The sequence below is a fragment of the Trichoderma atroviride genome, chromosome 4 (genome assembly GCF_020647795.1).
Source record: "Trichoderma atroviride chromosome 4, complete sequence".
Classification (NCBI taxonomy): Eukaryota; Fungi; Ascomycota; class Sordariomycetes; order Hypocreales; family Hypocreaceae; genus Trichoderma; species Trichoderma atroviride.
In genome coordinates this window covers 905,482-918,943 of record NC_089403.1, presented here as the reverse complement: position 1 = coordinate 918,943, position 13,462 = coordinate 905,482, and the positions used below count along the sequence as shown (strand labels likewise).

At 51.3% G+C, this 13,462-nt stretch overlaps 7 protein-coding genes across 7 annotated transcripts; 3 read left to right on the top strand and 4 right to left on the bottom strand.

Annotated features, from left to right (window-relative positions):
* Window positions 1–27: 27 nt before the first annotated feature.
* Window positions 28–944, top strand: TrAtP1_007565 (uncharacterized protein). The gene is made up of 2 exons (XM_066113577.1): window positions 28–452; window positions 523–944. Exons 1-2 carry the CDS (start codon window positions 190–192, stop codon window positions 623–625), a joined length of 366 nt encoding a protein of 121 aa, XP_065969663.1. The 5' UTR covers window positions 28–189; the 3' UTR covers window positions 626–944.
* On the bottom strand, window positions 944–2,373 carry TrAtP1_007564 (uncharacterized protein). Its single transcript, XM_014093142.2, has 3 exons — window positions 1,826–2,373; window positions 1,282–1,763; window positions 944–1,230 (listed from the first exon to the last, which is right to left on the bottom strand). The coding sequence occupies exons 1-2, from the start codon at window positions 2,124–2,126 to the stop codon at window positions 1,438–1,440; spliced, it is 627 nt and encodes a 208-aa protein (XP_013948617.1). The 5' UTR covers window positions 2,127–2,373; the 3' UTR covers window positions 944–1,230; window positions 1,282–1,437.
* A 454-nt stretch (window positions 2,374–2,827) lies between these two features.
* On the top strand, window positions 2,828–3,758 carry TrAtP1_007563 (uncharacterized protein; the record flags this gene model as incomplete). Its single annotated transcript, XM_014093141.2, has 2 exons — window positions 2,828–2,850; window positions 2,939–3,758. 2 exons carry the CDS (start codon window positions 2,828–2,830, stop codon window positions 3,756–3,758), a joined length of 843 nt encoding a protein of 280 aa, XP_013948616.1.
* Window positions 3,759–4,094: 336 nt separating this feature from the next.
* Window positions 4,095–6,408, bottom strand: TrAtP1_007562 (uncharacterized protein; the record flags this gene model as incomplete). The annotated part of the gene is made up of 9 exons (XM_014093140.2): window positions 4,095–4,389; window positions 4,440–4,564; window positions 4,631–4,992; window positions 5,048–5,411; window positions 5,467–5,585; window positions 5,643–5,742; window positions 5,803–5,958; window positions 6,015–6,080; window positions 6,160–6,408. The coding sequence occupies 9 exons, from the start codon at window positions 6,406–6,408 to the stop codon at window positions 4,095–4,097; spliced, it is 1,836 nt and encodes a 611-aa protein (XP_013948615.1).
* Window positions 6,409–7,372: 964 nt separating this feature from the next.
* On the top strand, window positions 7,373–8,671 carry TrAtP1_007561 (uncharacterized protein; the record flags this gene model as incomplete). Its single annotated transcript, XM_014093139.1, has 1 exon — window positions 7,373–8,671. One exon carries the CDS (start codon window positions 7,373–7,375, stop codon window positions 8,669–8,671), a length of 1,299 nt encoding a protein of 432 aa, XP_013948614.1.
* A 551-nt stretch (window positions 8,672–9,222) lies between these two features.
* On the bottom strand, window positions 9,223–10,683 carry TrAtP1_007560 (uncharacterized protein; the record flags this gene model as incomplete). The annotated part of the gene is made up of 3 exons (XM_014093138.2): window positions 9,223–9,307; window positions 9,375–10,393; window positions 10,651–10,683. 3 exons carry the CDS (start codon window positions 10,681–10,683, stop codon window positions 9,223–9,225), a joined length of 1,137 nt encoding a protein of 378 aa, XP_013948613.1.
* A 1,009-nt stretch (window positions 10,684–11,692) lies between these two features.
* Window positions 11,693–13,456, bottom strand: TrAtP1_007559 (uncharacterized protein; the record flags this gene model as incomplete). The annotated part of the gene is made up of 1 exon (XM_066113576.1): window positions 11,693–13,456. The coding sequence occupies one exon, from the start codon at window positions 13,454–13,456 to the stop codon at window positions 11,693–11,695; it is 1,764 nt and encodes a 587-aa protein (XP_065969662.1).
* Between the last annotated feature and the right edge of the window lie 6 nt (window positions 13,457–13,462).

Below are 13,462 nucleotides of genomic sequence, written 5' to 3'. Positions count from 1 at the left end.
ACTCAAAATCCGTTGCGAGGGGGTGATGTCATGAAGCCTTGACGTCACCCCAAATCACTCCATCAAGGGGGCGAATCTCGCAAACCATTACAGCTATACAAAAAGCTATACATTTCAATTTCAACTCTCATCAAAAACTTTAAAACTCAATTAATTCAACTGAAAGTCTATCAAGCCGAATCAATCATCATGGCTTCAACGCTGCATCTCCGCCACATTTCCTCCTCCAGCTTCCTCCGCACCACTCCCACCAGCACATTTCGCCGATCCTTTCACCAGACAATTCCGCGCTTCAATTCTGCCGTCAAGCTCGAAGGAGATAAAAAGCCCGACCAAAGCAAGGAGAAGCAAGGAAACCATGCTCCGCAGCCCAAAATATCTAATCTGAGCATGCCGGGTGTCAATAAGGCACATGAGCTCACGAAAGAGCAAAAGGAGGAAGTGCGGCAACAGTAAGAATCTTGTATCCTCTATTGTACAAAAGAAGAGAAGAGACAATTAACACACAATTCCCACCAATAGCAACAAAGAATTCGACGAAAAATTTGATCACGGTCATACAGCGCCGGACGACAAGGTAGACAAGAAGTTTTGGGAAGGTGGCGAAGGCAGTAACAAGTCTTGATACACACATGTTCTGTTTTCTTTTTGTATTTTTAGATGTACAACAGCTTTATAAGGATACCAAATATTCGCGCGATACGAGAATGTAACTGTTGAGCTTTGCAGATGGGCAACAGAGCGCTGTGGGCGTGTAATTGAACCCGCGCGTGTGGAGGAATCGGGGATGAGCTATTGAGATTCGAAATATTCGCCTACATGGCCAATTAACCGAGTTATTTCCTCCTTTCTATTCATTCTCATTGTCAACACCAAAGTGCTGCTCATAGGTCCAAAAAGAGTTCATTCCTGACAAGCATACTAAGAAAGTTGAACATCCATGACTTGAATCACATCGACCATCTTCCACAGCAAAATATACCAGTTCATATAAACTGCAGGTTTAGATAAGATATTTGGGCAATGCATAAATACACAAGCAGAGAACGCCGCGTGCTGCACTCTTATCCCTTACCCATATGATACATATTATACAACGCAGCATTTCAACATGCGCTACTCATCATTCGACAATCGTAACACCTGTCCTGATGTTCAAACAATCCAGATCAAAGACAACATCATAATAATAAATCGTATGCAGCCTGCCCAGTCAACTTTAAAATGGCTCTATAAGTGCTGTTAGCAAAAATAGGGCAGAACAGGCGGATACCAAATTACCATGTAAGAGTAACGACATGTATCAGATGGCAAAGTAGATGGGCCATCTGATTTCGTGGACACAATTCGACACATCGGCCTCATCTATTAAAGATTGGCTGACCTCGCCGCAAATAAAAGAAATCTCGTCCCGCCTGTAGAAAGAGAATCATATCCTTACGGCCGGTCCATCCCACTGCCAGCCATATCCCCAATCAACCCTCGCACCCAATCAACAAGCGCCTTGACCAAGCCCTGGGGCTTATTCTTGCCATCCACGCCACGAACCGGCTCCGTGCCCATGGTAGGCAGGACATTGTCGCCAGCAGACAAGCTCACAAAGAGCGCAAACGGAATCAGCCAGACGCATATGCCAAAGTAGGACGCAATCATTGTAAAGGTCGGGACGTCCACATGCTCGTAGTAGGAAGATCGGGAGTAGGCTCGCTCCTGGTGGTTGGAGAAGAATCGGAACCACACATAGTGGTCGAGAAGCACCAAGACTTAAGAAGAATGTTAATTAGGTACTCTCTCCAAGAAGTCTGAACTGGACAGGGCATCATACCACAAGAGAGCAAGAACAGCGGATCAGTCAGCTGCACATATGGGAACCGCCTCAAGTTACCCAAGTACACCACATGGCAGACAATTCCCAAGACAGTCGCCCAGAAGGGGAAGCCGTCAATCAAGAGCGCAACCTGCACGCCAATGATGATCTGGATCAGTCGCGTGAGTAAGCGCTTTGCCAAGACGGTATGTTCCTCCACCAGTTCCGAGAGATAGTAGAGCCCAGACGCGATTGACAAGGTTAAGAAGCAGAAGCCGATGATGGCGCCGACGTAGCCCAGCAGCGGTAGAATCCACATGTCGACGTATTAGTGGTGTGGTATTTGGCTAGATGGTCAAGTTGAGCTGAGGGGTGCGGGTTATAACAGAAGAAAGAAGAAGAAGAAGAAGAAGCTTGAGATTTGAACGAATGTATGAACGAGGAAGAGCGGCTCGTTTAAGATTAGATTAAAGCAAGGATGCGGTTAGCAGTAGCTGTGGACACGTTCATGTACTCGAAGTATGGGATGAGCTTGTGTGGGATGCCTGTCGTCATACGGAACTATAACTTTTCCCGCTCCGATAAACTCGACATCGATGCAAACGACGTGATGTTTTCAGCAGGGTGCTATCTATTGCTATCTGTAAAGTCAGAAATGAAAGCGTATCCTATTAATTAAAGAATCGTCTGTAGTGTTTTCGTTCTTTTCCAAGTTTTTATCAGCTGTTTGCTAGGTTGGTGCGGCAAAGTAGACGCCGTCACATGTCGAGCTCCAAAGGCCCGTGTACGAAGCTTGGCATGTGTTACTAGACAATGTACCTTGTCAGCTCCGATAAGCTTATCGATAACACCCACAAAAAAAGATCATGATGCCCCATCGCAGCGCAGACTCCATGACCCCAAGCAAAAAGACCATCATCCTCAACGTCGCGATTCATTTCCAAGGCGCAGCAAGCGAAGCAACAAGCGAACTCCCTCAATTCACCACTAAAAGAATCAAATCACTATAATACCGCCACAATGTCTCGCCCCGAGGACTCTCTGTACGCTCTCTCATCCCCTTCCCCCCCCCCCCCCCCCGCCATCATCATCCATCTCGTCCTTTACTAACGTCTTCTCCTCCCTCTCCAGCGCGGCCGACGTCCACTACGACGACACCGAAGCCCGCAAATACACCACCAGCTCCCGTATCCAAAACATCCAAGCCTCCATGACGCGCCGCGCCCTCGAGCTGCTCGACCTTAAAACCCCCTCCCTCATCCTCGACATCGGCTGCGGCAGCGGCCTCTCCGGCGAGATCCTCTCCGCCGTCGACCCTTCCGACGGCGGGCCGCACACCTGGATCGGCATGGACGTCTCGCCCTCCATGCTGGACATTGCGCTGCAGCGCGACGTCGAGGGCGACCTGATGCTCGCCGACATTGGCCAGGGCGTGCCCTTCCGCGCGGGCTCCTTCGACGCCGCCATCAGCATCTCCGCCATCCAGTGGCTCTGCAGCGCCGAGTCGAGCGAGACGTCGCCCGCGGGACGGCTTAATCGCTTCTTCAACGGCCTGTATGCGTCGCTGCGCAGGGGTGGCCGTGCTGTGTGCCAGTTTTACCCCAAGAACGACACCCAGCGCAACATGATCACCCAGGCTGCCGTCAAAGCCGGCTTCGGCGCCGGTCTCCTCGAGGACGACCCCGGCACCAAGAATGTCAAGCTGTACCTCGTCCTGACTGTGGGCAACAACGATAACGAAGGTGGCAACACGGACATCACTGGCGTGGTCAGCGGTATGGACAACGTCGATGTTTTGGACGCCAGAAAGCGACTCAAGGCGAACAACACCCAGGTTAAGAAGGGCAGCAAGGCGTGGATCGTCAAGAAGAAGGAGCAGATGGAGCGAAAAGGAAAGATTGTCAAGGCTACGTCCAAATACACCGGCCGCAAGCGTCGCATTCAGTTTTAAAAGCAGATTGTTTGAGGAGAAGAGAGCTGGGTTGCATGGTATGGGCGTTAGTGGCGCATTCGGCTTTATACAATTTCTTTTTGCAGATACATATGATATATATGAATTGTTGATACCCTTTTATCATTCAAGCCAAGTCTGGCTTTGCTACTGATTGCTATGTCCGTTTACATGTTTGCCGCAGTGGAAAATGTATTCTTCTTGTTTTTTATTTCATTCATCGATATGATGCTACTGCTTTATATCAGCATTCTAGCCATGTTCATCAAAATTCTCATCTTTTGGCAAATAATTTCGCCTCATTTGTTATTCATTTTTTCCTCCTTTTTTCCCCCTTTAGACCTCAGATGTCGTTGCCTCTTGGGCAGCAGGCTTATCTGATGGGGCGCTGTTTTGCTCCGGCTTCATGGTAGGGAAAGCCAGGACCTCTCTAATGCTGTAGTTGTCGGTCAAGAACATCATCATTCGGTCAATACCCATGCCCCAACCACCGGTAGGAGGGAGGCCGTGCTCAAGGGCCTTGCAAAAGGTTTCATCGACGCCCTGGGCCTCGTCGTCACCCTGGGCCTTCTGTCGGGCCTGCTCCTCGAATCGCTCACGCTGTTCGGTGGCAACGTTCAACTCGGTGTAGCTATACTGTGTCAATATCTCGATGATGCTTTTCATGCCGGAATTACTTACGCATTGCAAATTTCCTTCTTGCAGACGAAAGCCTCGAATCGCTCGCAAAGGCCAGGAACGCTACGAGAGCTCTTGGCAAGAGGGGACATCATCTTGGGGTGACCAGTGATGAAGGTGGGGTTAACCTGTGTTTAGTGTTGGTCAGGATCCAGACGAAATCATGTTTCTTGTGATTTTTAGCAAGCACTTACGCATTGAGACTCCAAAAACTCTCCAACAAGGGCATCCAGCATACGGGCGTTGGTCAGAGGAGCGCTGCACTCGACGCCAGTCTTCTTCAGGATTCTCCTGAGGAATACATTGGCCTCATCGGTGTGGAGCTCGTCAGAAGGAGGGAACTTTTCGCCAACGCACTCCTCCAGAGTGGAAATCATCTCAATTCGGCGCCATGGACCCTCCCAGTTGATCTCAATCTCCTCGCCGTTGATGGTGTGGTACTTGGTCTTGTAAGAGCCGTGGATGTGCTTGACCAGGCCGGTAACAAGGCTCTCGGTCATGTCCATGAGGTCATAGTAATCGGCATAGGCCATATAGAACTCCAGAGTAGTGAATTCTAGAAATTGTCAGCTTCATTTCTAAATTCGAGAAGCCAAGAGGTAAACGCTTACCAGGGTTGTGTGTCAAATCCATGCTCTCATTTCGGAACTGGCGTCCCATCTCGTAGACTCGGTTCAATCCACCGACAACAAGCATCTTGAGGTAAAGCTCAGGAGCGATACGGAGGAACATGTCCATGTTGAGATCATTGTGGTGAGTAATAAATGGCTTAGCGGTGGCACCACCAGCAATTGCATTGAGCATGGGGGTTTGCACTGAGATGAAATCCCGGTCGTCAAACCAGCGACGGATGTAAGAGTCAACCTTGGCGCGGGTGAGGAAGACATTTCTGACATTGTCGTTCATCATCAGGTCGAGATATCGCTGGCGGAATCGCTGCTCGGGGTTCTTGAAGCCGTAGTGGTCGTCGGGAATCTGAAATTGGGTCAGAGGGCGAACATTTGTGGATTCCGCGATTGCAATGGCTTACCTGGTGCAAGCATGGTGACAGGAGGACGACCTCGACAGCGGCAATAGAAAGCTCGCCAGAGAAGTCGCCAGATCCCTGCTTGGTCTTGGGGTTGGTTCGGGTAGGGAAACCACGGATACCTAGAAGAGAAATTAGCAGATGATCACAGATGAAGCACAGTATTTCCATCTACGTACCGATAATGTCACCACGGCGGAGGTTGATGTGCTGCTCGTCAAACTCGGGAGTGCCCTCCTCGCGGTTGTCGGCCTGGGCAAGGACTTGAAGACGAGTGCCCTAGAAGCTGTCAGACTGCGTGGCCTAGACATATGTAAATATTCAAGCGTATAAGCGCACCTCGGAGCGGATATCGTAGAAGAACAGCTTGCTGCCGGCTGATCGCTTGACGTAGACTCTGCCAGCAAGAGCAATCTTCTTGGTTGTGTCGGACTCGCCGTTCTTGAGGTTGGAAAACTCCTCGGCGAACTTGCGGATGTCATAGGTAACATGGAACTGTGGGATTGATGAGCAATCAACAAGTTATTCGTTCGGTATCAGTACGAGCGCACCTTGTGGGGGTAAGCCTTGCCCTGGGCGTGGAGCTCGTTGACAGCTCTTGATCGAATCTCGAAGTACTACAGATATGCTGCGTTAGAAGAAAGAAATCCAGAAAATTCAATGCTCGCGCGACAAGATTCAATCGCATCAACGTACCTGGTTAGGAGTGAGCTCCTTCTCGGAAGCCTCAGCGGTCTTCTTGCCAGCGGCCTGCGCGGGCTTCTTGTCCTTGTTGGCAGCATCCTTCTCCTTCTTCTGGGCCTCCTTCTCGCGGGCCTTTTGTCGCTTCTTGAGCTCAGTCTTGGAGATCATCTCTCCAGTGACCTCGTCAAGGTGCAGCTTGGAAACAGCGGCAGCGGCGGCGTCGACAGCCGCATCGCCGGCAGTGGGTTGCTTGTCCGCCATGGTGAATCGATTTGCGGTCGTCTAGTGGTGTTGGCGGAGTCAAATGGGCGGAATAATCGTGAGGAGGTTGAAATATATAGAAACAGGAAAAAAAAAATATCCGCTTTCGCACAGGCTTCGAGTCAGAGCAGAAATCGGAGTCACCCCGCCATGCGACCAATGGAGGGGTTGGCGCCAGGGTAATTTTTTCCTTAAATGGACGGGAATTCAATTCCCCGATCCGGCCGATACGCTTGCATGCCATTTACAGAAGCTGAGCACTTGGCCTGGGCTGGCTGGCATGTATTGCTCGGGCTGAGTGTGAATTGGGATGGTAAAATTCAAATAAATGAGTATTTCAATAACTTTGCATTAAATATCAATAAATTATACGTAGTTCGGTTTGGCGTATACAATCGACATCTCATTGTAAAGACAGTCAGTTCACTTATATGGACTAAAAGTTACAGGTAGCACTTGGATAGATGGAAATTCACAGAGAGCTTGCAGCTTATAAAAGCCTAAAACCCCGCCATAAGTTACCCTCTAGGCAATTTCTCGCCTACAGATACCTGCCTGTCTTATCTCAATTCCATATTGACGTAGCTCTGCCCGCAAGTCGGCCGACGATCCGCACACACCAATTCAGAGGCGACAGCTTCTTATCATCGCCAAAGCATTTCTTCCGGAAAATGCAACCCAGCTGAGTAGCCAAGCAATATGAGTTATCAATCTCATGATAGTAATTAGCTTATTTGGGGGTCATGCCACCAAGATCTACTGCTTCGTATTGCTGCTAGCATCGGCTAAATCGCCATGTCTCCCTCTAAACCACCACTTACATCTCCACTCAGTCTTACACCCATCGCTCTCAAGCTAAATAGTGACTGGATACTCTACTTTTCATAATTCAAATCTCAGTTTTTCATATACCATTTCCTCTTTAATAATACCAAAAATCCATACCTTTCATCTTCATCCCACCATGGCCCTCTCATCCCGCGCCTCCAAGCTCACAAGTCCCGATCCCTCCTTCAACATCATCCTCGACAACTGGCACGCCTCCTCCAACCCTTCCGGCTACGTCAACCTCGGCGTCGCGGAAAACTACCTCATGCACGACTCCCTCTCGCAGCACCTGCACGCCAATCTCAAAGTCCCCACCTCGGCTTTTACGTACGGCGACTTCTGGAAGCGCGGCAGAACCGCCATTGCGCGCTTCCTCTCGAAGCATCTACACCCCATACGGCCTATAGAGCCGGACCATGTCGCCGTCACCAGCGGGTGTACCTCTGCCGTCGAGCATCTGGCGTGGGCATTCGCCGATCCGGGCGAGTGTATCCTTCTCGGACGGCCGTATTACGGGGCTTTCCCGAGTGATGCGACGCTCCGGACGGGCACCAAGCTGGCATTTGTCGATTTCGGCGACGATGATCCTCTGGGAGTAAATTGTGTCCAAAGATACGAAATCACGCTCTTGGAAGCTCGAGCAAGAGGTGAAAAAGTCACCGGCCTGCTCCTCTGCCATCCGCACAACCCCCTCGGACGATGCTACTCCCGCACCGTCCTCATCGACCTGCTCAAATTCTGCAACAAGTACAAGCTCCACCTCATCAGCGACGAAATCTACGCCCTCTCCATATTCGAGAACAAGATCGACTCGGATCCGCCCGCAGAGCCCTTCCACTCCGTCCTTTCCATCGATCCCACAGGCCTGATCGACCCTTCGCTCATCCACGTCCTCTGGGGCATGTCCAAAGACTTTGGCGCAAACGGTCTCCGCCTAGGCGCAATCATCTCGCAGCACAACGCGGACTTGATGACGGCTCTAGGCCCCGCCGTCTTATTCACCACAATCTCCTCTCTCTCAGAGCACGTATTTGCCAATGTCCTAGAGGACGACGCCTGGGTCGAGAACTACATCACAGAGAACCAGCGCAAACTAGCAGAATACTACGACTACATCGCTAATTGGGCCAAGAAGAACGACATTGTCTATGCGCCGGGCGTCAACGCCGGCTTCTTTCTCTGGGTCGACCTAGGAAGATCATATCTGAAACACCAGGACGATATCGCTGCCAATGCCATCAAGCCCGAGGATCTCGACAGCGTCGTTATGAATGTCTTGCTGAAACACAAAGTCTTCCTCGCATCGGGAGAACGTTTCGGGTCCGAAAAGCCAGGCTGGTTCCGTATTGTCTTTACTCATGACAAGGAATATCTAGAAGAGGGCCTCCGCCGGATCGTCGCAGCAGTGACAACCCCCGAGTCTGCGCGAAACTGACAATCAATCAATCAAGATGCAATTATGCATATAAAAGTTGTATACCAGCGCCAACTAGAGCAACCTATAGATTAGCAGAGTACTCTCATGTATTTCAACTTCAACTTGGATTAATATGGCTGCACATAGCCCATCCCTTTAGCCACTTCACAACGCAATGCTCCAAGCCCACATGCAATATCAATAAATCATGTACTTGTAAAAAAAAAAAAAAGTCTATGTATTCAGACTGCTGCCTTGCTCCATACGCTCATGTTAAAACATAGGTACACGCCTTTTTCCCCCTTCATTCTCCCCACCACCGTCATTTTTCTCCGTAATATCGCCCTCCTGCCCCCATACCAATTTATCTAGCCTTGATTTGTTTCTTGCCCTTTAGTATATAATTCCAGCGGCGGCGCTCCACATCGCCTTCGGTTTTCAAAGTCTGAGGTATCATTTTTTCCCCAAACACGCCCTGGTCGAGGTAATGTGAGAAAGGTGTGGGGTTTTGTTAGTGGTCGTGCTGGGTGTAAAAGTTCTTCTTGCCTTAACGGCTCCGTGTGTGGTATTTAGATGGTCTCCATGCGGTCAAGGATGGCCTTGGTGAACTCGTGGGTGGTGGACTCGCCGCCCATGTCGCGAGTGCGGACCTTGCTGTACAAGGTGTCAGTAAATCTCGCATCATGAAACAAAAGGAAACAAGGGGGGAGGGAAAACGTACCCGTCGGCAATGACGCCGTAGACAGCCTTGGAGATGCGGTTGGCGTGGTCGTCAAGGCCAAGGTGTCTCAGGAGCATGCTGCCGCTGAGAATCATGGCAGTGGGGTTGGCCTGGTCCTTGCCCTTGATGTCAAGGCCGACGTGACGGCAGCCGGGCTCGAAGACGGCAACCTCGCGGCCCATGTTGCAGCCGGGGACGATGCCAGGGCCACCAACCAGGGCGGCACCAATGTTGGACAGGATGCCTCCGTACAGGTTGGGCATGACCATGACGTCGAACTGCTGAGGGCGGGAAACAGCCTGCATGGAGGCGTTGTCGACAATCATGTCGTTGACCTCGAGCGTGGGGTACTCCTTGGCGGTCTGGTGGAAGGTGCTGCGGAACAGACCGTCGGCCAGCTTCATGATGTTGGCCTTGTGGATGCAGGTGACCTTCTTGCGGCCGTTGGCGAGGGCAAAGGCAAAGGCAAACTTGGCAATGCGCTCCGACTTTGCGCGCGTGATGATCTTGAGCGACTCGACGACGCCGGGCACGCTCTGGTGCTCCAGGCCCGAGTACTCGCCCTCGGTGTTCTCACGGATGATGCACAGGTCGACGTCCTTGTGGCGCGTCTCGTAGCCGGGGATGTTCTTGATCAGCGAGATGCTGGCGTAAATGTCCAGCTCCTGGCGCATGGCCACGTTGAAGCTCTGGTGGCCGGAGCGGCTGACGGGCGTGTGCAGGATGCCCTTGAGGCCCAGCTTGTTGCGCTTGAGCGAGGCGACGCTCTCGCGGAACGCCTCCTCGGTCCGCAGCGCGCTCTCCTCGACACCGGACACCTCGATCTGCTCCCACTCGATGGGCACGTTGTCGGCCTTGAAGATGGTCTTGACCGACTCGGCAACCTCTCCACCGATACCGTCGCCGGGGATCAGCGTCACGGTGTACTTGCCGCCGAACTTGGCGGGCTTGAAGATGTCGGACTGGACCGTGGCGAAGGATCGGCTGAGCTGCTGGGGCTGGGCAGCAGCGCGGAGGACCTGTTGGCGTTGATTGCATGTCAGTCGCTGGCCCTCATCTTCAAATCCTGAAGGGGAAAAAAATCTCGCGGGAATCGCCTCGGTTCAAGCCACCAGCCCCTCCACCTCATCCGGGTGTATCCCCAAGGCAAGACCACTCATTCGCAATGCCTCGTATTCCATTCTCTTTCCGCTTTCTTTCTCTTCTTCCCAGATTCGATCCCATTCCCACAGCCTCCTATTCATAAAACAAGTAGGACAAAAGTTGAACCACGTACCTGCGCGGTCCGGAGAGAGCTTCGCGACAACATCTTGGACACAGAAAAAGAGGTAGCACGATCCAAAAAGAAAATTCCCTATTCGACCAAAAGGGAAAAGAAAGTGTTAAATTAGGAGAAAGAAGAGAGGAGAAGGTCCTTTTTTTGCTTTTTACTTACAGAAAAGAGAGAGAAAAGAAAGAAAGAGGAGAAGAGTTCAAACAGGTTTCATAAAAAATCGCCCTTGGGGGAGAAGCGGCCCCAAATTACCGCAGTGACCGTTTGATAGGCTCCGTGCCAATTGATTGAGCCGAGCTCTTTTTTTTTCGGCCTGTGCCGGCGGCGCCGCCAGCAGCATTTTTTCTCATTAATTTTTTTTTTCCCTCTCAGCCTTCCATTGCTCCGTTTTTTAGCTGGAAACTTCGGCCCAAGGTGCGGAATGCGACGTCTTTCCGAGCGCAGCTCCGGGCTTAGCGCTGTTGCTTGTTCGGGACTAGAACGCTGCGATGGCTGTTGTATCTGCATTCATTGCCAAACTCGGTAATTCCAGCTCCAACGTCATGTCACTCACGATGCTTCTAAATTGCGTTTACTACTACCACCCTATTCTGCATATATAATTCGCGTGTGAGCCATTGTTCGAGCGTGTTCATCAAGTCATGCATTTGCAGAGCTAGTACTCAGCTACCTAAACTACAAGAAATTCTATGGCTACCCCTCGTTCAATTATACAACAATTGAAATCATGTAGACTAAAAGACACACCCCTCTAACAAGTAATTTCCAGCCATTTCCCATTCATTCATTCCCTTCGTACCCAATTATCAGTGTCGTCGTCACTCTTACAAACTCATTCGCATCAATCATGTCCAGCCTTCTACTGCCCAAGGGTGTCCTAGGGCTAAAGTCTCTTGGGCATCATTCTCTCGTCGTTGTTTCCATGCCCTCGTAGAAGCTTACCTCAATTTCTTTTTTTTTTTCCCCAGTTCCCAGAAACAGTACAGTTCGTTAGTTCATTCAAGGCTATTCCGTACAAGAAAATCGTTCGTCTCTTCAACATCTTCTACACCTCTTCCTCATCCAATGGCTCGACTCGAACCAAAATCTCCTCAAGCAGCCCCTCCAAAAAGTTGCCCACATCACGGCCCATACCTACAGGTTCGGCTTTGTCGTGATAATCAATCTCCTTGCAAACATGTGCTAGCTTATAGACCAGTTTGCGAACTTTCTCATGAGAAGCCTCGGCTCGTTGTTGTTTGGCTGACATTGTAGAGCCTTTCTGCACGGATCTATACATCTGTTGAAGGCGAATCTGCCGTCTCTTGAGCGCTTCTTCCAGAGCGGGAAAGATGACGTCGTTGAGAGCATCAAGTTCCCCGTTTGGATTCGCAGCTGGGGGCGAGGGAAAGTTATCCAACATTCCTGAGGAGTTACCCTGTGATCGCAATGACGATACTGATGCCGATGGCCCATGCCCGTGCCCTTGCCCGTGCCCGTGCCCATGCGCAACCGGAGGTGCAGCTGTCGACGAGGCAGGCACTCTGGATGCCGAAGTATGAGACATAACTGGTGTCACCGTCCTCTTTTCAGTATTCTTAGGCGACGAGTTGGAAACTCTGGACGCCGAAGTATGTGCCAGCACCGGCGTTACCGTTCGTTTTTCGGTGGTCTTGGGCGAAGCAGATACTCTAGACGCTGAAGTTTGCGCAATAACCGGTGTCACCGTTCGTTTTTCAACGGTAGCCTGAGGCGGTGGTGGCTTAGGGGACGGGCCTCTAAAGGGCGGAATTTCTGGCACATCATAATGCGTCAACTTGGTGCTCGTTGATCGAGGTGAAACGCCATGGGCTGGCGGTACTGGTCTCTCAAATCCGGGAGGTATGGAAATGACTCGATGCACCGGAGCTGCGGGGGGAGGGGGCGAGGGTGTTGGTACAGGTTCGGGCAACTCTATATTCAGATTCAGTATTCCCATATCGCGCTGCAGCTGAGCCTGCAATTCTCGGTCATAGTCTGGCGAGGGAGGTTCTGGAGCCGAGGCCATCACTGGCACTGGGACAATCTTTGCCGCCTTTGGTGTTGCACCTTGGAAGTCCCAGCTCGACGTCTTTACGACAGGGCTGGGGGGTGCAGGAGCTGCTTTCGACACAAATCCGCGCTGCTGTACCGCGTGAGGGATCGGTTTGCGCTGAGGGCTCGATTGCCGCGATGTTCCCGCGCTGGATGCATTGGCCGCCTTGAGAGTATCGCTGGGCTGAAGGACATGTTCTGGTCTCAGCTTTGTTGGGCTTGATGGTTCGCGCCGCCTTTCGCCGTAATCGTCCGAGTTCTCAGAAGACCGCGTGGCTCTTGTGTTAGTAGCACTTGCACCGAGCGGATTGAGCTTACTCGGCCGGTTGACAACACCACCACGATCATTAACAAGCCTGACGGTACCAAAGTCCCACATGTCTTCATTCACCCGCGTCCGCTCTGGAGGCGCGCTCTCGGCAATCTCCCACGAGTCCTCTTCTTCAGTTTTGTGTGTCGCCGCCCATCTGCTATGCCGCTCAATCAACTCTGTGAGGTATGTAGTCTTTTTTGCCTTTCGAATCCAAGGATGCCGCAAGAGGTCTCTCGCAGTCGGTCGTTCCTTTGGATCGCGCTGCAGACACAATTCGACAAAGTCTTTAAAGGCCTTTGTGAAATTCCCCTCCAGCCTTGGCGGTGGATTCTTGGGGATGAGGAATAAGACTTTCATGGGGTGAATATCGGCGTAAGGGGGGTTCGCCGTTTGCGAGCTCGAGAGCGGTGATACCGAGTGACCAAATATCAGCCTTGTGATCATATCCAG

Coding starts and splice junctions, on each gene's coding strand:
- TrAtP1_007565 (XM_066113577.1), top strand. CDS start 190: ATGGCTTCAACGCTGCATCTCCGCCACATTTCCTCCTCCAGCTTCCTC. Junction 453..522: donor AAGGAGGAAGTGCGGCAACA/GTAAGAATCTTG, acceptor TCCCACCAATAG/CAACAAAGAATTCGACGAAA.
- TrAtP1_007564 (XM_014093142.2), bottom strand. CDS start 2,126: ATGTGGATTCTACCGCTGCTGGGCTACGTCGGCGCCATCATCGGCTTC. Junction 1,764..1,825: donor GCTGTTCTTGCTCTCTTGTG/GTATGATGCCCT, acceptor ATTCTTCTTAAG/TCTTGGTGCTTCTCGACCAC.